At 34.1% G+C, this 26,604-nt stretch overlaps 1 protein-coding gene across 1 annotated transcript in view; it reads right to left on the reverse strand.

The window, feature by feature from the left end:
- The window catches only part of LOC145246067 (mushroom body large-type Kenyon cell-specific protein 1-like), a 244,713-nt gene that overhangs the window by 2,774 nt on the left and 215,335 nt on the right, over positions 1–26,604 (reverse strand). The window contains exons 3-5 of the mRNA XM_080107911.1: positions 9,952–10,028; positions 8,184–8,226; positions 5,353–5,560 (exon numbers count right to left, since the gene is read on the reverse strand). Coding sequence (XP_079964037.1) covers positions 5,353–5,560; positions 8,184–8,226; positions 9,952–10,028 — 328 coding nt within the window. The remainder of the gene's footprint in view (positions 1–5,352; positions 5,561–8,183; positions 8,227–9,951; positions 10,029–26,604) is intronic.

Consider the following 26,604-nt stretch of genomic DNA (forward strand, 5'->3'; position numbering starts at 1 on the left):
AGAATTAACGGTCAGTTGAGAAATGATAACCAATGTTTTTAGTGATGGGGGAGGGGGGGGGCAAAGAGATCACCACTTACCAAGGCTGCTTGAGGATAAGAGTTAATGAATGTTAGGTAGATGGTGTGACCACACCCTGATGATCAGTAATGATGGAACTTGAGTAGAGTATATATAACGGGACGATTCAACAAGAATTTATTTATATTAGACTTGAAATGTTATAGTCATCTAGGAAGCATTCCCATGGTATTGTTCTACGTACAGACAGTTCTTAGAAAGAAACTGTACTCATGGAATTTTCTTTTAGTTTTAGGCACAGATAGAGAGCAAGGAAAATTGTTGTTAGCTGTTGTAGCTAAACGTGTGTTGTGAATGCTTTACAGGGGGGATCTGTGCCCACCACTGTTAAACGATTGTCAAACAATAGCAGCCACCTGGTAACTAGAGGCAAAACAGAAATGCTCCAAACCTAACCTGCATCACTTTCGCTCCTGGTTTGTAGGCGAAAAACACTGTCTAAATTGTATGGAGTGCCAGTTGAGTACCTGCTATGAAAATAATGATAGAGCAGAGACAGACTTGCAACATCTCTTCTGCGAAAAAGTGGAAGTCGGGCGGCGAAAAGGTACTTGCCCACTAGATTTCGAAGATGGTTTTTCATGTGCAAGAAATGTGAAACAACAATGGAGACAGATTAGAAATCAAATGTAGAGAAAGTGTATTTGGATAGTAAAAAATATTGATATTGTCCAGCAGTTTAGCTGGTCATGATTAGAACTAGGACAACAGCATATTCTTTTTATTGTTTTGACTCTCGAGTGTGTATCCGTTGATATCTCATATGCTTTTATATAGAGTGATGTGGTTCCCAGTTGATTAACTGTGTCTGATATGTACTTAAGAGTCAAAACAATGAGAATATGCTGTTGTCTTAGTCCTAGTCATGATATGATTGGAACATAAGAAGCTGGTGCTCGGATGATTACAAGAACTAGGATTGGATGGAGTAAGTTAAGTCAGGAGAGTAATAAGTCGATCTTAGCAGCTATATAACTTCCTTTATTTTATCCTTTAGTCCTCACATTCCAAGAACAATGTTTCTAACAAAGGGGAAAGAATTGCTGTTTTCTGGGTCAGAATATATCCCATCTAACACTTATTGTTGGCAAGTTTTTGACCTTGAAGTAGTATCTTTTTTTTTTTTTTAGCTTCTTACATCAAGTGGCTTCATGCCTTGTCTGAAGCAACTTCCATAAAACAAAAAAGTTCAGGGAACTTTTGCCATTACTAACTACCAATGTGTTACCACTGTTGACCAAGGGGAGAGTCTAGCAGGCGTGTGTTCGCAGTGTAATACTGTTTAGAAGTGAAACCTGGCTAGTGAGGATTGAGGACATGCGTTGCATGGAGAGAAATGATATGAGAATGATATGATGAATGTGTAATGCAAGTCTTAAGACATGCTTAGTTCTGATGCCCCGGGGAGGGGGGGGATTTAATCTGGACAGTAAGAGGAGATGTGTGCAAAACAGAAGACTTTAATGCTATGGTTAATTTGAAACAATGGATGAGAGTTCTTGGATTTGTAGAGGTAGAACAGTTGAGGTTGCAGGGTCAGTAGGCAGACATAAGCCAAAGAAAACATGGAAGGAAGTGATAATGATGGAGCTGAGAAAAAAAAAGGATAAAGACCTGCCTCATGATAGGTTTGTGTGGAAATCAATTTCTTAGGCCTATCCAACATTTTTTTTTTTTTTTTTAGAAGCAGTATTCACCTTAGATATGTTGAACCAGTTTCCTCCGAAGGAAAAAGTTTCATGAGAATATTAAATGTGTATCATGATTAGGAAAAATGATTTTTTTTCAGTTCTTACATGGAGATGTCAATGTCTGCCTACATACAATGCCTGGTATTTCCAAATGGTCACCATTTTGTACTGACCAGGATCAATGTTGCTCAACTTTGGAGATCTAACAAGAACCAGTGTGCCAATGTGATTATGCTATATATGCCAGCATATAAAACAACTGTCAAACCTAATACGATGAGGCACAATCCAACGTAGCAACGTTAACTATGTTGACAGGGTCAGCAAAGAACATCTGTAAGTGATAACCAAGGTGGTGGATGCGATCAATTTGATCAAAACGTTGAAGATGTGTCAGTCATCTTGTTTGAAGAATCAACAATGACAGAATGGATGCTGAACAATATCACCCACCCAGCCAAGAAGATGACATGATCTGCGGTAACTAGAGGCAAAACAAAATTAGAAGTAGATAGTTCGGCAGAGGCAGCCCTGAACGATTCGTTATAATTTATGCCAATATATTTGCAAGAATCTAAATAATATTTTTTTAAAATCAAATAAATAAGGATAATAATTTCCTGCAAAAATGCTCCAAACATAATCTGCATCACTTTTGCTCACGATTTGTAGGCGAAAAACATTGTCCAAACTGAAAGGAGATGTTTTTCTACATACTCTATGTTCTACTTTATAAGTGTTGAGCACTTTTTTTTTTTTAACCAAGAACTTTTACATTATCAAATTGAAATTGCAAAGTAGATTTACAAAATTTAATATGAAAAATGAAATATCTTACAAAAAAAAATAAATAAATAAATAAATACAAAACTTTGGTGCTTGTTTACGTGGGTGACCTTTAAACCAACTCATTTCATTGAAAACATTACATACTTACGTTTCATGGCAAAATTAGTATAAATTCAAACACTAAGAAAAAAAACAAAACAATTACAAGTAAAAAAAACAACAACAAAAAAAAAACACCAGTCTACACAAGCACCGATAAGTGAAAACACTATTACGTAGTTACATATGGCAAAATTAGTATAAATTCCTAAAATTATGAAAGTCAAGAGTTATCTCCCTTGTATTTTTTGGCAGCTCAACTCTTCCACATTAAAACGTACAATAAAACTCAGTAATTTGATAAATTCTATTTTTTACTTGTAATCAATTTTCTGCTCAACCATTTTTCATGATTTTTTTTTTTTTAATTTTACACAAATTTCGACATGACATGTTTTCACCTGAAATGAGTTTGGTTTTAAAAGATAACTAATGTAAACAAGCACTAAACCTTTTTTCTTTAATTCTTGTGTAGTTAAAAGAATTATCTCCCTTATTTTTGATAGTTATCTCCTTTTGTTTCTGCAAGAGGGTGATATAAGACGATTCCGTCTTACTTACCCATAATATTTGATTTTCTTATAAAACTTATTAAACTACTTGATCAATTCACATAATTTTTGGAATATGATGTTTCGTTCAGTCATGGGTACGTACATTATACAGAACCTTTCTTTTTTTCTTAAATAAATGTTCCAATTTATTGGCCTCCTCACAAGGGTAGAGTTAAACACAAGATCTTTTTTTTAATGCAGGAAAATCCAACTCCTAAAAAGGGGCACTCTGAATGGAGACAAAAGAATAAAAGTTTCCTCTGTGTAGAAGGATTTCTCCTTCACTGACTAAGGATAGAATGGATGTAGTGTTCTTGTTGTAGCAATTTCCATTCTGGTCGGGTTGAATCAGCTTTCCTGGTCTACACTCCATTTTGGCTTCATGAGATAGATAACAACCATGATTCATATCCAACATTATCATGTTAACACACCGGTCCTCGTTAGATCACCGAAGTTAAGCAACGTCGAACCTGGTCAATACCAAATGGGTAACCATTTGAGAATAACAGGTGCTGTTTGTAGGAGGACATTGACACCTCCCTGCAATATCGGCATCTCCCCTGATGGAGATATATATGCAACTGGAGACAGCTTCTGAATTTCATACTTCCATGAATCTTCCACCTTCAGAGGAAACCGGTTCAAGAGTTAATGCTGGTTCGGTACGGTAATCATAATTATACCATTGACGATGGACCTTCTATGCAGCTGAGAGCTCAACCAAATCGTTCTTAATGGTTTTTGTCAACCAATACGCTTTTGCCGATGGATTGAAGTGGATTCGTTTGTTTTACAGCATATAAACCACCTAGGAGTTATTTTATGCCAAATAATGTTGTCAAATATAATTACCTAGATATATATATATATATATATATATATATTTATATTCATTGAATACATTGCTCTCAGAAAAAATGGCTCATAGATGAAAATTACAGCAAGTGGGAAGAAAAGAATACTCTTAGAAGGGAATTTTACAGAGAGAGAAACATTTTTCTTTAAAAAAAAAACATTACTCCTTAAAAAAAATCATCACTCCTTAAAAACCATTAATCTTTAGCATTAGTAAATTTCTTCCCACCAAAAATTTACCCTCAGCCACCACCACCTAACATCTATTTGAGCAGAAAAGTAAAAAGGAGGAACAAGGTTTTGATTTTTTAAAGAATCAAATTAAATAGTTGTTGTGGAGGAATTTATAGATACTAATACTTAATTGGATCAGGCTTCTCCGACCTCCTGCCTACAAGATGTAAGGGCCAAGGTGAAAGAATAGCTCAACCACCCAGATCCTGTCCTAAAGCATCACAGGTCGCCATCTAAAGCCTACTGGTGGTTCTGTTTTCAGAGCGGTTTTACCCATCTGCATGGGGTTGCAGTCGGTGAATTCATAAACCCTGCTGAAACAGCAATTGGATGAGGAGTCAGCAAAAGTGTTTACATTGAAAAATCAAACAATGGCACAATGTTAGTCCCAATTCTTGATTAATAGTAACTTACAAAAATAAAAAATACAAATATATAATATATAAAACACTAGTGTATGACTGCCAGTTTGTAGCTTTCACTGTTTGTGTGAGCTACGATGTTTTATTGTGGAAATAATTATATATCATTTCACATTAAAACAAAAAAATCTAATATCAATTTGCTCACTGGGTTAGCTTGTCAGATGCCATCATCCCAGTCAGTGCAAAAATCCTACTTGTGAGACATCAATCTGGGTTCTTTGTAGTTGGACGACTTGTTAAGAAGTAGGTCTATTCCAACCGAACTTCACCTCTGTTTGCTTGATCTGTGTTAGTCATTAGAGTTTCTGGTATGTGGTATGGTGGTTCAGGTAGTAGCATACTCGTCTGCATGTAAATGACTCGGGTTTCAAATCCCAAGTTCAGACATATTCCACTGATGAGCCCAAAAGAGGGCAAAACTAGAGTTCAGGACTTCCAGTTTGTGGCTTTCATGGTTTGTGTGAACTGCAACATTGTTTGATTATGGAAATATTAAATATACAAATGTAGTGTCTATGATAAACAAACTTAATTATTTGCAACATATTTCCACACATATATATATTAGTTGATTGAAACAAATATTGTCTGTTTAAATGTAATTACGACAAGCATACATACCCTGCCTGCATAATGATCTGTGGTATTTTAAGTTCGACATGTGGTTTTGAGACTAGATCTAACTCCCATGCACTACCAGGAGAGGGTACATTATCGAGACAGCAACCATTCGAGCTCAAATCTAACGGCTGATGGGAGGAGTCCATTTGAGCATTCTGTGTATAATATTGCGGGCAATATGGCATAAGTTCTGGCGTACATTTGAAACCTGCAAAAACGAAAGAAAAAAATATATCAATTAAAAAAAATACAAAAAAATATTAGTGAACAAACTTTGAAGCAAGATATAGAATTGTCCTTTTTAATCACTATGGTAGACATATAATCATTTCAAATTCACTTGCATACTGTGCTCAATACTTTCTCAGACAGAGCTTAAAATTACATAAAAAAAGTTGTCTTGTGCACTTGCATGCAATCTGGAGATGGTTTGATCTGAATGTGGGATTGGATTCACAATGAAGTGCATTAAACTATGGTAACAGGATAAAACAACTTTTTTTATATTTAATATATATATAGAGAGAGAGAGAAAATAAAAAGGAACAACCCGTATTATGTGTTCATCAACGTTTCGTCTATTTCGAGACTTCCTCTGGATGAATGAGATTTAGAAACCAAAAAAAATATACCAGTACAAAATATTTGAAAATGTTTCACGTGCACAGTGTGACGCAGTTCTATTTCAGAGAAACGGAAAAATGATGTTGGAAATTCAAAAAAGGAGGGGGAGGGCTGGCGCTGTTAAAGAAAAGGAAATTTTAGTGACGTCATACAGTCGTTAATGTAATTGTAAAACTATGAACGCAAGTTTATATTCTTATTGGGAAAAAGATATATCTGTTGAAATTCAAATATAAGTTTGTAACAGAAATGAAATGAGTGTTTTTTATGTAATTTATTGATTGAGATTATGTGTTAATTATTACAGGGGGTGTTGAATGGTGTGAGAAAGTTAACCTGTGTCCACAGTTAAATAATGATAAGAATATAAACTTGCGTTCATAGTTTTACAATTACATTAACGACTATATGACGTCACTAAAATTTCCTTCTCTTTAACAGCGCCAGCCCTCCCCCTCCTTTTTTGAATTTCCAACATCATTTTTCCGTTTCTCTGAAATAGAACTGCGTCACACTGTGCACGTGAAACATTTTCAAATATTTTGTACTGGTATATTTTTTTGGTTTCTTAATCTCATTTATCCAGAGGAAGTCTCGAAATAAAGACGAAACGTTGATGAACACATAATACGGTTTGTTCCTTTTTATTTTCTCTATTTTGTCGGAATACTATTTCCATTATTTTCATCATATATATCACTTGCTTTTGCCTTCTTTCCTCAACCCTGACAACATTCCATTCTTTGCATTGTGATAGCCTTCTAACACACACATATATTAAACAAAAAAAAAAGAAAAGAAAAAAAGTTATACCTAGCAGGGGTAGAGGTTTAAGCTTCTAACCATGGGGTCCTGATTTTGAATCTCGCTAGACTCAGCCACTCTGATGAGTCGTAGATGACGAAACAGGTGTCAGTAGATAGTTATATTTTAAACAATATATATGCTACTCTCCATATTTGGGGTACCAAATTAGTAAAGGGGAAAATTATTCCCAATTCGCATGCAGGTAAAAATGCACTTTCATGTAAACGATTGAATTCATTTAAAAGTATCACAAACAAAACCAAATAAATAACATCTACATAAAATGCGATACATCCAGCAGTCGTGCAAGATAGCCCAGGGGTAGAGGTTTAGGCTTCTAACCATGGGGTCCCGGTTATGAATCTCGTTAGATTCAGCCACTCTGATGAGTCGTAGACAACGAAACAGGTGTCAGTGAATAATTATATTTTAAACTATATAAATAAAATCTCCGAAACAGTTTTTCATGGTAAACAACTGATGATCCCTTACATGACATTGGAACTAGTGTGAATTTGTGAAAGCAAATTTATGCAGTGATTGTAGAAGATTACATAATTGAGTTACTCGTGAAATAATTTCCCAATGAAGGACTAAAATCTTTCTTATATTTAGTTTTAAAAGGTTGAAAAACTTTCAACATCATCGCTAGCAAAACTCAGAAGATACGAGCATACATTTTGCTCATTAGGATTGAGCCAACCCAAGCTACAAAGTGTTTTAGGTGATCCACGTAGGGCAACCTTGTGTCAAACACACTTCAGATGTCACCATTCGCTACAGCAAACGTGTTTGACATGCAGGTCCAGGAAGGCATTTTACCGCAGGTTGCTGGTACATCATTACGTGGAGTACTGCTTTGCTGCCTAACCGCCAGGTGAGTTTATTCGAGGATACATCTTTCCCAGTGAATTAAACGATTAAACGCGCCCCTAGATACCAACTTGGAAATTTCTATGATTCAACGCAATACATATAGCGCTTAGCTTTCCCAAATGGTCACCCATCTGGTACTGGCCAGGCTCATCATTTTTAAACTTCAGTGATCTAGTGAGAACCGGTGTTGTGACGGGAATGTGCTGTATATACTATATATTAATATAAATACAGATTGTCACTTCAGTTTTTTCAGATTACATAATATGTACCATGTTTACGTAATTTCATAATTTAGCGAGGTACTTAAAATTGGATTTATGCTTTAAGTTTTCTATCAGGCATTGTTATTTTTTTTGTGTGTGTTTTTTTTTTCAAAGTACAGATGATACTGCTCTCAAATCCTACTCTGAAGAAAGATACTGATTGCAATTAAATTGTGTTATGCACATAGTTTTAAATCTTATGCACACACATGAAAGACAATGATATATATATATATATATACACATCCATATACTCACCTGAGTGTACTTTTTTTGTTCCATCTTCATTCAGTTCAGAGCCCTGAAATTTAAAGAATTACATAAATTAAACAGGAGAAACAAAACTAAATATAAAAGAAGAAAAAATCAATTTACTGCATCAAAATGTGAGTTTACTTTTTCTTATTAAATATTTTTTTATTGTAGAAAATTACAATATTGTAATAAAGCTGCTCATTTATATTGATCTTTCGATCAAAAACAATTACCTACATTAAGTATTTACAAGTAGAATTTAATATGTTTTTATTCAGAAGTAGTATTGTTTTTCTTATATATGTTGTGTATGACATTCTATTGAAGATATATTAAGTTATATACACTAATCCTACACCATGGTGTACCACCCAAATCCTGCATAGAGTTTTGTTCCATCGAAAAACTACACAAAGCCATGCCCCCAAAAACCTACACAAAGCCATGCCCCCAAAAACCTACACAAAGCCATGCCCCCAAAAACCTACACAAAGCCATGCCCCCAAAAACCTACACAAAGCCATGCCCCCAAAAACCTACACAAAGCCATGTCCCCAAATACCTACACAAAGCCATGTCCCCAAATACCTACACAAAGCCATGTCCCCAAATACCTACACAAAGCCATGTCCCCAAATACCTACACAAAGCCATGTCCCCAAATACCTACACAAAGCCATGTCCCCAAAAACCTACACAAAGCCATGTCCCCAAAAACCTACACAAAGCCATGTCCCCAAAAACCTACACAAAGCCATGTCCCCAAAAACCTACACAAAGCCATGTCCCCAAAAACCTACACAAAGCCATGTCCCCAAAAACCTACACAAAGCCATGTCCCCAAAAACCTACACAAAGCCATGTCCCCAAAAACCTACACAAAGCCATGTCCCCAAAAACCTACACCAATCCATGTCCCCAAAAACCTACACCAATCCATGTCCCCAAAAACCTATCAGTGCATTATAACCTTTATGTTTCAATTGTGTAAAACATGTTCAAAATTTTTTAATCATTCACTTTTGTTTGTAAGTAAAATATTGAGGTAGATAATAAATCCTGAATAATCAGATTTCATTACATTGTTACTTAAATTTTAGATTCAAAAGACAAAAGGAGCATTTTCTTACCTGCATCTCCAGACATAAATGATAAAAAACAAAAATGATAAAAAACAACAACAAAAAAAAAACCCAACAATAATCTCAAACCAAGTGTCTTTTGGTCATCTGTTGCATGGTATTCTAAGTGCGGGAGTGGATCAACATGGCTGCCAGAGAAATCACTAATCAAGTTTGTGGGTTCATATTTTAATAGGTGTGTTCAAGTATAAAAAACAAAAGTCATGAAACTTGTTGCATGGAATGAAAGCCATTAAAAAGAGAATTGCCTAAAAATGTAACAAATCAAAAATGATATTGATTGAATTGAGATCTAAGAGAACGCACCTGCATGACCTGCTTTTTTGTTGTTGTTATTTATTTATTTATTTATTTATTGAAGTCAAAGGGAATGAGACTTCCCAGCTGCTGAAAACACACAAATGAATACATCAGTTCCCACATCAGAGGTGAGAATTTAAAGAAGAAATAAAAAACAGAGTTTTCTTTACAACTACAAAGGTTATTTTAAAAAAAGATACACTAAACAAATGTCACACTGAGGATGACCTAATGGGAAAAAAAAAAGACCAAATGCAATTCTGTTTGTACAAAACAATAAAAAAAGAAGAAAAAGAAAAAAAAAAAAGGTAAGCAGGAAAATGACTTACGGGATCAGTTATTTTTGTGTTACAATAAAAACAGTTTTCGTCCGGCTCCCAATCAGTAACTTCATCTGTTTCTAGGCCTGTAGAAAGAAAAGGGAGGAAAGTTTTTTCCCATTAGAAAAACAAGTAAAAACCGGTGGGCAATCTACAAACGACTCGTGAGAGACTAAATAGATCAGAAGAATAAACTCGCCGTCGTTGTCGTTAACAATTAGGCTTTCATAGTTGACGTGACAGTATTTAACACAATGTATGCGTTTTATCAAAAATGGAAATCAATTAGGTAGAGGTGGAATTAAACATGCAGAATCGGCATATAGTTTAGAGCCATATTTTTTTTTTTTTTTTTTTTTTTTTTTACAAAGGCATCACCACATTATCAAGGCCCAGAGGCCACTCAAGGATAAGGGTTAAAGAGTGTACAGTAGAAGTTGGTCAATATAGTAATCATTAGTAATGAAAATTTGGTAAATTTAATAACTTATATGGAACGGCTCATCAAGAACTTATTTACTTTAGACTTGAACACAACCATATTGTAGTCAGCCGGAAAGCAGGAAAACGGAAGACAATTCCACAGGCGTGCAGTTCTAAGAAAGAAGCTTTGTTCATGGAATCTACGTTTAGGTTTAGGCACAGATAAAGAGTGGGGGAAATTATTGATAGTGTTTACAGCTAGACGAGTGTTTCTTGTGAAAGTTTGGCGAGGGGGGACCATAGATTGAAGCTCAGTTGAACACTTTCCATGAAAATAACGATACATCAGAGACAAACTCGCAACATCTCTTCTGTGAGATAGAGGTTGCAAGGAGGAGAAAAGGACATCTCCTACGAGGCTACGAAGTCTATTTTGAACTCTATCAAGGCAGGACAAGTTCTTTCTAGCAGCTCCTGCCCAGATGTGGCAACAGTATTCCATCCTTGGACGTACCTGGCTCTTATATAGATAGAGAATAGCATCAGCAGTGAGATATCTACTGGATCGATAGAAAGATCCCACCATTTTTCCAGCGGCCTTGGCAACAGATTTGATATACGTGTTCCATTTAAGATCAGGAGTAATGGTCAAGCCCAGAAGCTTGTCAAAACTTGAGGCCTCCTGAAGACGAGAGCCATTCATTTCAATTGATGACAAATGTGGATTAGAATGTTGATGATGTAAAGAGAGAAGCTTGGTTTTAGATGCATTAAAAGTAACCAGCCACTCCTTTCCCCATTGTACTACGTGCTCAAGATCAGAGGAGAGAGAATTGGAGAGAACTTGCTCGTTTACTGTCTTATCATATGTTATCTTCTTTTATACATATGTGTATCTTGCCTAAAAATGTAACAAATTTGTAACAAAAATATCATATCATATGTTATCTTCTTTTATACATATGTGTATCTATATTTTTCTTTGTCTGCCCGCCATTCCACTTTTTCTCTAATACTACTGGGCCGATCTGGCTGAAATTTTGCATGGACTGGTGTTATGAAAATGGCAGCAAACTAAGTATTATGGTATCCGCTTGATGTACAGTTAGGGATGAATAGGAATTAGCTACCACAATACCACATCTACTTTAGAAGTTTTCTCAGAAATTACTGCGCTGATCTGGCTGAAATTTGGATAGACGTTTGTTATGATAACGTGCAGTGAACTAAGTGTTATGGTATTAATTTGATGAACAGTAGGCATCTCCAAACCATTGTGTAGGACGTCATCATTGTACACATAACTAAGTGACGTCATCATTCCGTGTGTTTACTATAGTCTGGGTCAGTTTCTATAGAAGATCATTTATGCAGAAATTTATGAATAAATAAAATGTACAGTAAAAAAAAAAATGGATAAAAAACAATATAAGACTTACCTTTTATAAAACAAGTAGATTTTTAATAACGAACTACACAGACGATAAATTAATTTTAACCTGTTCTGTTGATACATGTATCTAAAGATGTTGTTGCTTACAGGCTTCCATACTTTTTTGGACAAAAAGTAAAAAATTTGATTATCACCCTCATTCATTTTAAATAATCAAATCCAAACAATTTTTTTTTTTTTAGTTGATTTTGGTTTTGCAATTTTTATTATCCCAAGAGTCATATATCCTGTTATATAAATATATTTTTTTATTATTGGAAACCTGTTATATAAAAAAAACTGTTTAAATTTCATATTGCGTAATATTTGAAATTAATATCATTTAAAGCTTTTTTAAAAATAATTTTTTAGAACTGTTTTTTTTTTGTTGTAATTCAAACAATTATATTACCGAGAAAAAAAAATTATCAAGAAAAAGTTTCTTTTTTAAACATAATAATATTGGCTTTATGCCTAATTTTATTTACAACTTTATATATATAAAACTATTTTTTAATTATTTGATCTTTTCAGCTTTGAAAAATTGTTGAAATTTTTATCAACCTATATTTGTTTTGTTAAATTTTTGTAACATGAAATATGGAGGGGTAGAATACCTAAAAAAAAAAAAAAAAAAAAAAAAAAAAATTCCTCTAATATATTTAATGAAACTTATTTTTATTATTTAAGTTTATTTAATAATGAATAAATATCGAAAATTAAAGGAAAATATGACAATTATTTGATTTTTGCTAGATTTTTAAAACATGGGTGTGTCTACAGCTTAAAAAACGTCACTACATAGGAACGTTGTTTTAAAGTGTCGATAATGTAAACACGATTTTTGTCTTGCATTTTCATTATTTTTGTATGCTGTGAAAAAATTTTTTTAATAAATATTAGCAGTTTACTTTGAAGCTTCTTTTAAATAATAAAAAGTTAGGATGATAAATTAAATTACAATTACATTGGGTTAAATATGAGGGGGGTAAAACTGTGGCGCACGTTGGAAGTACCTAATGAACAGAGATAAATAGGAATTAGTATTTACTGCAAAATTAACCATGTTCAACCATCAATTTGACATAAAGCACTCATTTTAAGTCAAAAGGCCATAACTTTTGCTGCCGTTTTTAATGGGCAAAAAGTCGAAGTCTATACTATATTTCTCTCAGTCTGTCTATCAGTCCATTCTACTTTTTCTCGGAAACTACTAGACTGATCTAGCTGAAATTTTGTACGAACCTTTGCTATGATAAGGTGGAGCGAATTAAGTGTTAGGGTATGCTGTTTGATGCAGAGTTGGTTAATAGGGATTAGTATTCAAGGCAAATATGAACACAGATTTAATCATATTCAGCCATCAATTTGATATAAAGCACTCACTCTGAACCAATGGGCAATAACTTTTTCCCTAGTTAAAAAAATCTTTTTCCCTGGTAAAAAAAAAAATATATATTTTTATGTACATGATCACTTATAAACTAATTAACTGATTATTATAAACTTTAATACAAATCTGCTAGGATTGTACTGTGGCTATATTCCGTTGTAGTTTTACACAAATGGAAACAAAGAGGCCGTCTTGAAAATTCAGATACCACAAATTTTGATGAAATTTTAACCACGGGTTAAAGACATCTATAATATAAATCTCACGTGTCTGTTTAAATGTATGTATGTATGTTTGTATGTCTGCCTAAAACTTTTGATAGAGGCTACGGATTTTCACAAGATTAGTACTGTTTTGACACTCGAGATCTCGGACAACAAATATAAAAAAAAATTGGCCCAAAACATTAATTCCTTCACCCTCAACTGGGAAGTTTTCTACAAGAAGGGGTCGATTTTTTGCAAGCCATTTTTGCAAGTCATCGTATCGGTTGGATTGACTTTGCCTAATTTTAATGTTCCAAACTTCCGGTCGCGTCATGGAGTAGTGGTAAGACATTAGATTTTCTTTCACTTTTGTTTCTGCCTTTGCGTCATGGGTTCGAGCCTGGCTACGACCACTGATTTTCTTTTTTTTTTTTTTGCTCAACACACACTTCCAAACACCCGGGCAACCAGGCTAGTATATATGTCAAAGTTTTGTCGATTTTTTTTTTTTTTTTTTTTTTTTAAACAATAATTAAATATGGTTATTAGCGCTTCTAACTTTGGAGATCTGGCAAATATTTTTCCTTAGAAATAACATTTTTTTTTTTAACGTAAACAAATATTTATTATTTTACTTATAAAAAACAGTAATCTATGAACACGTGTCCATGGTACTACTGCAATACCCACTAATGATCATATTTAATTATGGTAATAAAAAAAAAAAAAAGAAGAAATTGACATAAGTTTAAAAGCGATAAAAATAACACGCAAGATCATCGAAGGCCTTAATTAACACACTTTACCTGAGGTTCGAATTCTAGAACAATCAAGCTACGCTGACGAGTGATAATACTATGAAACGCGTGTTCGTAGACTACTGTTATATATATATATATATATATATATATATATACATACACACACTTTTTATTTATTTTACATAAGTTATATGTCGCTACACATTCATGAGCATGTTTCGGTCAGTACAAGTAACTAAAGACCACATCAGGCGATGCTGCTTATACAAAAGTAAATTCATGGACTCTACTTTTGCAGAGGCATATAAGCTTATGTACATTAAAATGTATATCTTGCTCTACTTTGGTATTGAGCACTTTTGTATGAACCTTGTTAAATCCATTAGTTGTTTCATCTGTAAAATACTGACTTGGAATTATATACTAGAAAAGAATGTGAAAACAAAACATTGACATGTTTGCTGTTGCGCCCATCGCCACAACTGGAAGTGACGTAAATTTAAACTAAGGCTAGTCAATCGAAAAGAGGGGATGACTTAAAAAAAATATCGGCGATAAAAGTGACCCCTCCCTGTAGAAAAGAGCTCAGTTAAGGGTGAAGGAATTAATGTTTTTGGCCAATTTTCCAATATTTGTCATCTGAAAGGGTCGAGCTTCAAAATGATACTGATCTTGTGAAAATCCGTCGCCTCTGACAAAAGTTTTAGGCAGACATACATACATACATACATACATACATACATTTAAACAGACACATGAGATTTATATTATAGATGAGTAATAAATACTATGTTATTAAAATAGATGGCAATTAAGCTGCACAGAATCTTCTGTTTCATCCCCATAGAACACATTCTAGCCTGATCATTCCTTACGGGGATGAAACAAGAATCTGTAAAGCTTGCCATATATTTTCATTAGTTACTACCTAGCTCTGCTTATGTATTGAGCATTATTGCAGTAAATATTGGAAATTAATACATAATATATTTACTTTTAACATTTGATGTAAACCCATGAAATACATACATATATTAAGAGTATAAATATTATTCATAATTAATGATTCTTATATTAAATTAAAGGTTTACTCAGGAGGCCATTGCCTCAACATATGCGCTACTTCTTTGACCCATCTGATTCTCCTATTTTTCTCTATTATTGTCTATAATTTTTATAATACTCTGTCTGATAATGGTTGGTTGGTTGTTTTTGTTTTACGGCATATCAACCTTTTTCAGGTTATTTAATGCCGTATCTAGTTATTTTGAGGAACGATTTTAATGGAGCATATATATATATATATTTTTTTTTAAGTCAGATTCTATTTAACCCATAGTTGGGACCCTAACAGGTACTACCACTCCGGGTCAGAGTAGACCTGGGAGCAATGCCAATTAAAGGGTGGCTCCACACTCCCCAAGGCCCGCAAGGTGGGGCCTCACCATCGGATATAGTTTTAGGTCATATCCAGGATCCCGATAATGGTAGATGGTTTTCCCTTTTCCCATCAACCAAATCCGACTTTTTAGTATCTCCACATATTACAGCGTTCTAACGTTCTCATCTAACTTTGGATGTGTTACAGTTATATCTAACTTTTGTACTTTTTCTTTTCCATGCTTGCATGCAAAATTGTTGGTTTTGACTTTATGTAGGTATTAAAACATCAGTTAATGAAATTTCTCCAAACTTTTGTTCCTTTGACTAATTTAAAGCGATTTTAGTGGCATATTCTGGACACATCATCCTGTTTGAAAAATCAAATATTTCAGATTTACATTAAATTTCACCCAGACTCATTAAACACCAATTAAGCAAGATTCTTTGATTCTAATTTCTTAAGATTCTTGAACTTTTTAGAGTCGAAATCCTGTAATGGATTTTAATCAAAATTGGAATATGGTTCAATATTTGGATTTTAATCTTTATAAGGGGGACTAAAAGAGGCGCAAGACTGTTTCAATTTTAGTTATAGTTGCACAAAACATTACTAATATCTATGATGTTGGTCTATTTATCACACTGACAGTGCCATTAAAAACATACAAAATAAAACTCTAGCTTCCTAATTTACTAAGAGTGTCCATGCAACTGACATATCTCTAACTAATTTACATATTAATCGAAAAAAAAAAAAATGACACCTCATTAATGCAGTTATTGTTTTCTAATTTAATAACCGTTTTTATTTTATTATTAGAGAAAAATAATTCAGGCATATTTTTTAGATTGTGGAAAAAATTTCTTCGCATTTTGGAGGAAATATTTGGTTCGCTATTGTATATTATAAATAAAGACCCCCGCCCTCCATCCCAACATAACCACCTACTAAACACATCCAAAGCAAACGAACCACATTAATTTTATTACAAAATTAAATTTCACCATAATGCATTTTGATTCATTCCTATGCTAGTCAGCCATTAAATCTCCCCAAGCTTCAAAACATACTTTATAACAAAGCAATCACTAACTGTATTGAAAATAAGTTGCAAATAGAATGAAGAGAGAACAAAAAGATAAAACAAAAATGAAATAAAACAAAATAAAAAAAATGAAAACCATAAAGTGCGATAAAGAAAAAAAAACGAAAAGAACGAAAAAGAAAAAACGAAAAAAGAAACAAAAAAAACGAAAAAAAGAAACGAAAAAAAAGAAACGAAAAAAAAGAAACGAAAAAAAAGAAACGAAAAAAAAGAAACGAAAAAAAGAAACGAAAAAAAAGAAACGAAAAAAAAGAAACGAAAAAAAAGAAACGAAAAAAAAGAAACGAAAAAAAAGAAACGAAAAAAAGAAACGAAAAAAAGAAACGAAAAAAAGAAACGAAAAAAAGAAACGAAAAAAAGAAACGAAAAAAAGAAACGAAAAAAGAAACGAAAAAAGAAAAAGGAACGAAAAAATAGAAAAGAAATGAAACACACTCAGATTTGAAAAAAAAAAAAAAAAAAAAAAAAAAAAAAAAAAGGGCAAAATATCAACCCTTGTGAAAAGTGTTTAATTTCAGTAGACAGAATTAAATGGACTAATCAATGAAATAATAAAAAACAAATATCTGATCTAATGAAAACAGAAAAATGTTGATAACATTTCACTGAAAAAAAAAAGAAAGAAAAGAAATAAAAAAGAGCAGACAACTCTTCAGAGTTAGTTCTTTGTTGTTGCATTCATTTCTAAGGTTTGCAAGGGAGACAACTGTCATTATAAACTTGATAATTCAAATGAAAAAAAAAAAAAATGTACACACATTTATGAATTTTTACAGAAGTTTAGATTGCACTAGCAGTTCAGCCCGGTTTTGCTCGGGCCCTATATACTGTCCATAACTTGCCCTACATGTGAATACACTTTATGTAAGATTTCAAATGTTTAGACCAAAATTTGTCTGAGTAATTTCATAGAGTCCGCAGAGGTCAATTTTTTAACTTTGACCCCAATTTTTATCCCTTAACGTTTTATTATTTTGGTCTCAAATCAAAATACAAAGTTTTGCCCAAAGTTACCTTCATCTAAAATTTCAAGTCTTTAGAACCAAAATTAGTGAAGGAATTTGATAGAATCTGCAAAGGTCAACTCCTTCAACTTTGACCTTTTGGCCCCAAAACTTATTAAAATACTTGCCGCATATCTAAATACCCGTTATACATAAATTTCAAATGTTTAGACCCAAAATTGGCTGAGTAGTTTGTTAGACACCACAACGATCAAATCTTTTTAACTCAAATTTTCGACCCAATCTGATTAAAAAGCTTGCCCTATTTCTGAATACCCTTTATGTAAAATTTCAAATGTTTAAACTAGAAATTGGCTGAGTAATTTGGTAGAGACTGCAGAGGTCAAATTTTTTAAAACTTTGATCCCAATTTGGACTCCTTAGCATTTATTTTTTTGGGCTCAAATCCAATCAAAAAGTTTGATCCATGTCCAAGTAACGTACATTTAAAATTTCAAGTGCTTAGACCCAAAATTGACGGAGGGCTTTGGTAGAGTTTTCAAAGGTCATCGTTGACTTTTGACCCCTTGACAGCCAAATTTCTAGCCGAAAACCGATTAAAAAGATTTTCCCAAATCTCAATACTCTTTATGTCAAATCTCAAGTCTCTAGACCGAAAATTGACAGAGTTATTTGGTAGGGAAATGTACATAAACACACAGACATTTTCACGCTTATGAATAAATATATCTGTCCCAATGGTTTCCTGAATAAACCCAAAGCGCGGCAAAAAATCTGGGTTAAAATCTTTCATTGCTCAACCAATTTTATATCATAAATATTACGCTGTTATAGAATAATAAAGCATTCTATTAATTTTTTTCCACTGAACAGAACCAACATAGACTTCTACTATTGGAATTTATTTTCAACATAATAAATTAAGCTATTTACACACAATACCACGGGGTTGCTTCCCAGCTGACTACAAAATACCCACTTTCAAGTCCAATGTAAATGAGTACTTGTTGAGCAGTCCTTGAAATAATCAAATTCTCTCAAATTTCCATCATTACTGATCATCACAGTGGTGCTCCACCAACCACCTGGCACACAGTAACTCTTATCCTTGAGTGGCCTTTGGATCTTGATAAGTGATGATTCCCCTTGTTAAAAAACAAAAAAAACAAACAAAAAGACTTGTTCACCTCAAACAATGCAAATTATTACTGCCATTTAAGGGGCTACTGTGATAGGGCCGAGTTCATAGAGGGGAGAAAACAAGGAGCAGGTAGGGAATTCCAAAATCAAGCAATCTGAGACGAGAAGCTATCAGAGCAGAAATCATCCAGAATCAAAAAATGGGCGAGTCGGAGATATTTTAGTTGTGGAGAGGTCCAAGTATAGTAGGTTCATCGGAGTACATTCTGTGGAAGGACTTATAGAACAAGCAGAGGGACGCAACACTGTGATGATGGGACAGAGGCTGAACCTTGGCAGACAGTGCAGGATCTATTAGATTAGAGACTCTTTTGCACCCTGTCCAAGAGAAAGGGACTAGTAGTTGATGTACCAGCACAGATGCAGCAATAATACTCCATGCACAAGTGAACGGTAGCTCTATAGTTTTATAGGATACTGGCGGGTGTCGGAAGTTTTTTTTTAGCCCAGTAAAGGGAGACTACCTTCTCCATAAAGATTCGTTGCCATGTGAGCATGAAATGATTGTAAGGAACCAAAAGAAGGTGGAATACATCACTCCATGGCAACAGTACTCCATACATGAGCAAATGAAAGATGGCTTTATAGAGGTGAGTGTGAGAAGTTTTCTAACCTGATAATGGGAGCCTTCCTTTCCTTTTTGAAGCAGTATTTGCAAATTATAACACTTAACTTTCACTTGTAAAAAAATGTAGAATACAAGAAACAATAGTCAATGGCCTGCTTCAGCAGTACAGTATTTTTTTTTTTCTCAGAGTGCTAAAAAGCAATTCCTTAATAACTTTTGTTAAAAAAAAAAAAAAAAAAAAAAAAAAAAAAAAAAAAAAATGAAACAGATCTATCCACTTGAGATCTTTAAAATATTTTTGTTTTATTCGCAAACAGGATTATATAAAAACAAAAATCAAAACTGGGAAGATCTTTTAGAAAGTGAAATTTTCCCAAGCTTTGTTGATTCTTTATACAAATTATCTTTCAATTTGTGTTTGAACTGCTTAAACAAAAATTGCCGAATGAGAAGACATGCAAAACTTTTTTTTTTTTTTTTACTGAAGAGTGACCACTTACCAATGCCACTCAAGGACAAGGATCAATAAGCTGAAATGATTGCTAATTAAAACATGAATAACCTCATGAGAAGATGTGGATGATTAATAGAGTGAACTTTTATAGATATATATCTATATATCTATAAAAGTGAATGTGTGTGTGTGTATATGTGTGTCTGTCTGTACATTTCCCTACGCAATAACTGTCGATTTTCAGTCTACAGACTCGAAATTTGATATACAGGGTATTGAGATTTGGGAAAATCTTTGGAATCCATTTTCGGCCAGAAATTTGGCTGGTAATGGGTCAAAGTTCAACGATTTGACCTTTGAGAACTCTACCAAACTCCTCTGCCAATTTTGGGTCTAATCACTTGAAGTTTTAGATACAGGTTCCTTGGACATGGATCTAACTTAATAACTTGATTTGAGTCCAAAACAATTAATTGTTAAGGCGTCATAATAGGGGTCAAAGTTAAAAAAAAATGGACTTCTGCAGTCTCTACCAAATACTCAGACAATTTCTTGTCTAAACATTTGAAATTTTACATACAGGGGTATTCAGAGATAGGGCAAGCTTTTTAATTGGTTTGGGTCGAAAATTTGAGCTACCAATATATAAATGTGTGTAGGTATGTTTGCATGTCTGCCTAAAACTTTCGACAAAGGCGACGGATTTTCACAAGATCAGTATCGTTTTGAAGCTCGACCCCTCAGATGACAAATACCGAAAAATTGGCTAAAAACATTAATTTCCTCACCCTCAACTGGACACTTTTCTATAGGGAGGGGTCGCTTTTTTTGCCGATATTTTCGAAAGTCATCCCCTCTTTTCGATTGTCTAGCCTTAATTTAAACCTATGTCACTTCCGGTTTGACGGTCGCAACAGCAAAGACATCAGGTTTTTTCATGTTCTTTTCTTCCTTCGCGGTACGGGTTCGAGCTTGCCTTCCTACTACCACTTTTTTTTTTTTTTTTGTTCAACACACACCTCCAAACACCCGGGCAACGCTGTGCTGAAATGCTAGTATGTATATAAGTTTAATGATTAAAGTTAAATTCTGTAAATCAAAATATATACACATATTTAAGTTAAGAATTTATTGTTGGAATTTTCAATATATGTGCTGAAAAGCAAAATACTTGTTTATTCATAGCTGAACATTTTGGTAATTGCATTTCATTTCCTCTGATGATATGAGCCATTATTGAAAATCCATGGATTAAGGAAATAAACATTTTTTTCTCTATGTATTCCTTCTTTCAAACAATAAATTCTTAACTTAAATATATGTGTATATATTTTGATTTACAGAATTTAACTTTAATCATTAAACTTATATATTGCTCTATCTTTTAAATATTGAGCTTTACCTTCTTGGCCAGGATCATCCTGAAAGTATTACCTCAATGTAATATCTGACAGGATAATTCACTTGATCTCTAATCTGTGATTTATCTAATTATATATATTAGAAGAGATAATTCCAAAAGTTTAATATATTTAAAATCAATTAACCAATGGTAATGTACATATATCAATAAGAATTTGAGCCATGTGAAGTGACTCAAATAGTAAGCAACATTCTCTTTGGCCTTCGGGACAAGATCAAAGTGTAGTATCTACCCCGGCAGATACTGCAAGCAAAGACCATATGTGGGGGCGACCCCACATATAAGACCTTGGTCAATGAAGGGGCAACCCTTCATACCAATTGCCACTATCCAGCTCCCCTACTCTCCAGGGAGTTGGTCCCCATTTCACCTTCACTCCTCACTTTAAAAATCGGCCTTGTGCCTAATTTGCTCAGTAGGGGAGCAAATAAATAACTCAAAGTGTAGTATCTGTTCTTCAGATGCTGCATTTCAATTTCTTGTTCTCTGTCAGTAGAGGAGAAATCCTTCCCGACTGAGACAATTTTTACTTTTGTTCCTTTTCTCCACATTAAAAAACGACCCTGGTGTCTAACTCTGCCCTGTGGGGAGGCATGGTAAATAAGAACATTTGTGTAATCGAGTATATATATATATATATATATATATATATATATATATAAGATGAACGTCTGCGTGTGTATCTGGTCAGTAATAGGCTCCTATATGATTGACTATTATAGAAAACTGATCACATATAATGATAGATGTATCAAGACACAGGAATGGGTATGTTTGATCTGGCATAATGATGATTCATTAAAATTGTGGGGTCTGTGTACGAGCCTGGTCCACAAAGTATAGAAATAAAAAATTTTATGCGGGCATAATATGGGCACAACATTTTATTTTAAAATCAAAATATTTCAGATTTGCATTAAATTTGTCTCTAGTATGTCTTTTTGGGTACGAATAAATGAATTTCAAATACGTAACTTTTTAATAATATATACGATTTTATCTTTTAAACAATGTGTTTAAAACTATGTGTAACTGCGTCTTATTAACAAACTCTGTGTGTAACTGCGTCTTATTAACAAACCCCGTGTGTAACTACGTCTTATTAACAAACCCCGTGTGTAACTACGTCTTATTAACAAACCCCGTGTGTAACTACGTCTTATTAACAAACCCCGTGTGTAACTACGTCTTATTAACAAACCCCGTGTGTAACTACGTCTTATTAACAAACCCCGTGTGTAACTACGTCTTATTAACAAACCCCGTGTGTAACTACGTCTTATTAACAAACCCCGTGTGTAACTACGTCTTATTAACAAACCCCGTGTGTAACTACGTCTTATTAACAAACCCCGTGTGTAACTACGTCTTATTAACAAACCCCGTGTGTAACTACGTCTTATTAACAAACCCTGTTTGTAACTATGTCTTATTTACAAACTCCGTGTGTAACTACGTCTTATTAACAAACCCTGTTTGTAAATATGTCTTATTTACAAACCCCACGTGTAACTACGTCATATTAACAAAGCCTATGTGTAACTACGCCTTATTAACAAACCTTTATACATAAGTGGACCGCACATTCAGCAATATAACTGCATAATGATAAAAAAAAGAAAAGGAAAAATCTAAATCATACACAAAAGGTCAATAAATGATAATGCAAAGTTTGAAGACCGAGCGGCACAAATATCAGGTTGACAAGAAAATTCTTGTGGTTTTTAACTTTTAAATTCAGATGAACATATTTCAGCTCAAACAAAAATTTATTGATCAAACTAAGCGCCATCAAAATCAAGACACTTGTGTTAATGCAAGTATATTTATGCCAGTAACATAAAAATCTCGCGTTCTGGTGGCAATGAATTCGCTGAAGGAGTTTTTCATATCGCTTAGGTTCTTCAAGTATTTCTCACGTAGAAAGTTGTCGAGATGTTTGAAAAAGTAGTAGTTAGTAGGTGAGAGGTCTGGAGAGTGTGACAGATGAGACAGTGTTGTTGTCCAATACGTTCAACTTCTGCAGGGCCAGTTTAGCAGGGCCGTGTGGTCGGGAATTGTTGTGAAGGAGAATTGGACGTTTTCTGTTGAGTGTTGTTGCTGAAGTTTCTGATGCATTTCATCCATTTGTTGACAGTACTTCTCTGCCGTAATGGTTTCACCTTCATTCAAAAAACTAATGGATGAGACCAATGGCAGACCACAAAAAAAAACTAATGGATGAGACCAATGGCAGACCACAAAAAAAACTAATGGATGAGACCAATGGCAGACCACAAAAAAAAAAAAAACTAATGGATGAGACCAATGGAAGATCACAAAACAATCAGCATGACCTTCTTTTAGTACAACTCTGGCTTTGCCGTGGAGCTTTGTCAGCATTTAACCACGGAGTTGAGCATCGTCGGTTGTCGTAAAGAACCAATTTTTCATCTCAAGTCACATCTCGGTGGAGAAATGGGTTGTTCTTGTTGTGTAAAAGAGAAGATATTTCATATCGACATTTCTTTTTGTTGTTTTTCAATCCGTGAGGCACCCATTTTTTTTAATCTTTCCAATCTCTTGCAAGTGGTTGGAAATCATCATATATGTTACATCTAATTCAAAAGCAAGTTCTCGAACAGTTGTGCATGGATTGGCTTTGCCTTAAGGCTCTTGATTGATTGTTATCATCTGATGGCCGATGCTCATCTTCAAGACTAGTCGCCACCAAAAACTTTCTTAAACCACCATTGTGCTGTGCATTCACTAATGGTTCCTGGGCCAATCACTTTGTTGATGTTGTGAGCTGCTTCAGCAGCTTTTTGGCCTAGCTTGAATTGAAATAAGAAAATTGTGTGAATTTGCTTTTTTTTTTCATATTGTATTCAACGTTTTGAAAAGAACACAATTATTTTAAAACGATTTTAATTTAAACGATTAAATAGAGCAAAAAAAAAAAACGTTCTTTAAAATAATATATAAAGTAAAGGTATTATAACAAAAACTTGTTTGAAAATACATCATTTGAAATCAAAATTAAAAATCCAGAAAGAACTTTCTTGTCAACCTAATATACACGCATGAATAGTTAAATTTGCAACTGAATGTTTGTTGGTCAGAACAATGAGAACCATCTGATCACTCAGGAGGAATGATGCATGACACATTGAATCATGAAGCAAGGATTGCATAACCCTTAACCACTACTCTCCCAAGTTGACACTGCTTGATTCCAGTGGCAAGAAGTCCAGGATGACCGGAAACAATGTTGAGATAAGCGGAGACCTCATACAGCAACTGGAATTCCCAAATGGTCACCCATTTTAGTCCTGGCTCAACAGTGCTTGCTTAACCTTAGTGATCTAATGAGAACTAGTGTGTCAGCAAGATTATGTTGTATATAGATTTGCAACTAAAAAAAAAAACAACCCAAGGAATCTAACATCACTCCATGGCAACAGTACCCCATACATAAGCAAAGAAATAGTGGCTTTATAGAGGTGAGTTTGAGAAGTTTTCTAACCTGATAATGGGAGCCTTCCTTTCCTTTTTTTTTTTTTGAAGCAGTATTTTCAAATTATAACACTTAACTTTCACTTATAAAAAAATGTAGAATACAAGAAACGATAGTCAATGGCCTGCTTCAGCAGCACAGTATTTTTTTTTCTCAAAGTGCCAAAAAGCAATTCCTTAATAACTTATGTAAAAAGGAATTACATCCAATGGTGCTAGTTCAGAAAAGTAATATGTGGAAATATTGAATAATGAGGGGAAGACCTAAGTTCTCCAGGTGGAGACAAGCTTATGGTAAACAGGCAAATAAAAGGATGTCGGTTGGTTGGACGGGCTCGTAGACAGATGACACTTCTCATGTTATTGCTGAGAGGATAACCGCCTCCAGCAGGTCGTTCCTAGAACAGCAGAGTAACGGCACATGCCGCAAAGTACTTAACCAATGGATAGAAACGTCATATAATGAAATTTATTGCATGCTTATCATTGATTTTGGCGGAGAGAGGATAAAAAAAAAAAAAAAAAAAAAATGCCGCTTACAACGCAATCTCAGATGTGCGCAGTGTAGCTATTATTATGACACGCGCTCTGATACATTTCGTTTTTAACAAAAGATTGCTGCAATCAAAAACAAGCAAATGACAAGTGGCAAGCGGGGAAGAGAAAGAAAACGAAAAGATAACGGCTAGAGGACCCACCTACCACTGAAACTGAGGCTAAGTTATTGTTTGAGAGGCAGAGACATTGTCAGTAGAGATGCAGGCAATCTGTTTTGGCCAGAGGCAAATAAACACTCGCGATGGCAACAACAATGTGGTTTCTACTCAAGACAAGAAGAAAATCTTGTACGAAAGTGCTGGATGTCGGTTTCATTCCCAGCTGGGTACAACAACAACAACAACAACAACAACAACAACCGTGAACGATGTCGAAATAGGAATACAGAGACACACAATGATAATTTCAGAAAATGACGTACATATTCTTCCAAAATTACTTTGTTGGAAAATATACAATGCATCCTAAAGTCTCTTTATTGTATTCAATTTGTAAAACTGTTGATATTGAAATAATTACCTTTTTCTTCAATAAATAATGTCTAATTAGAATGTGCTAGCAAGGAGACCCGACGTTGTCCAGAATTGAATAATGATCAACGAGTGTTTTACACCACCATATTTTTATTGCTTTTGAAATCGGCAAACTTACCCATTTTTCAATCAAATCGCTTGATTACCTGCACTAGCTGGGAACCTATCATGGTGCACTGGGAGGAAGCTTCACATGTCTCCCTGCAGTGACAGTCCACAATGCATTGTATCTATATTGCACTGTAGAGAATCTACTGTCGATTTTATAAAATTATTTTAAGTTTAAAATGCAAAAGTCAAGTATTATACTTCAATTGTGCTTTAAACAGAAACATTCATTTCAAACGAGCTCCTGTTATATAAAATAATCTACTGTTGATTCCATATTCTTGGCTTTACTGCTTCTGTGGTGGTAATGGCTTGAATTTAAGCTTAAGAGGAAAAGTCAATTATCATGGTGCAATTGTGCTTTAAACAGAAACATTGATTTTGACATGTCAAAAAAAAACCTACTGTTTATTTTATGTGTCGGGCCTTTCGACATGTGTGATAAAACTTCTCAAATGCAGTTGTGATGTTAGGCTGTGTAAGGTGTTAACTTTGGTCAAAATCGCTTGTTTCTTCTTTGATTGGATTATTTCAATTATTAAAATTTATCGAAGAGATAATATAGGTTAGGGAGATGGCCGACGACAGCAAAAGAGAGAGAGAGAGAGACAGAGAGAGAGAGAGAGATGGCCGACGACAGAAAAAAAGAGAGAG

The sequence above is a fragment of the Euprymna scolopes genome, chromosome 23, assembly GCF_053919585.1.
Source record: "Euprymna scolopes isolate OS-2025 chromosome 23, ASM5391958v1, whole genome shotgun sequence".
Taxonomy (NCBI): domain Eukaryota; kingdom Metazoa; phylum Mollusca; class Cephalopoda; order Sepiida; family Sepiolidae; genus Euprymna; species Euprymna scolopes.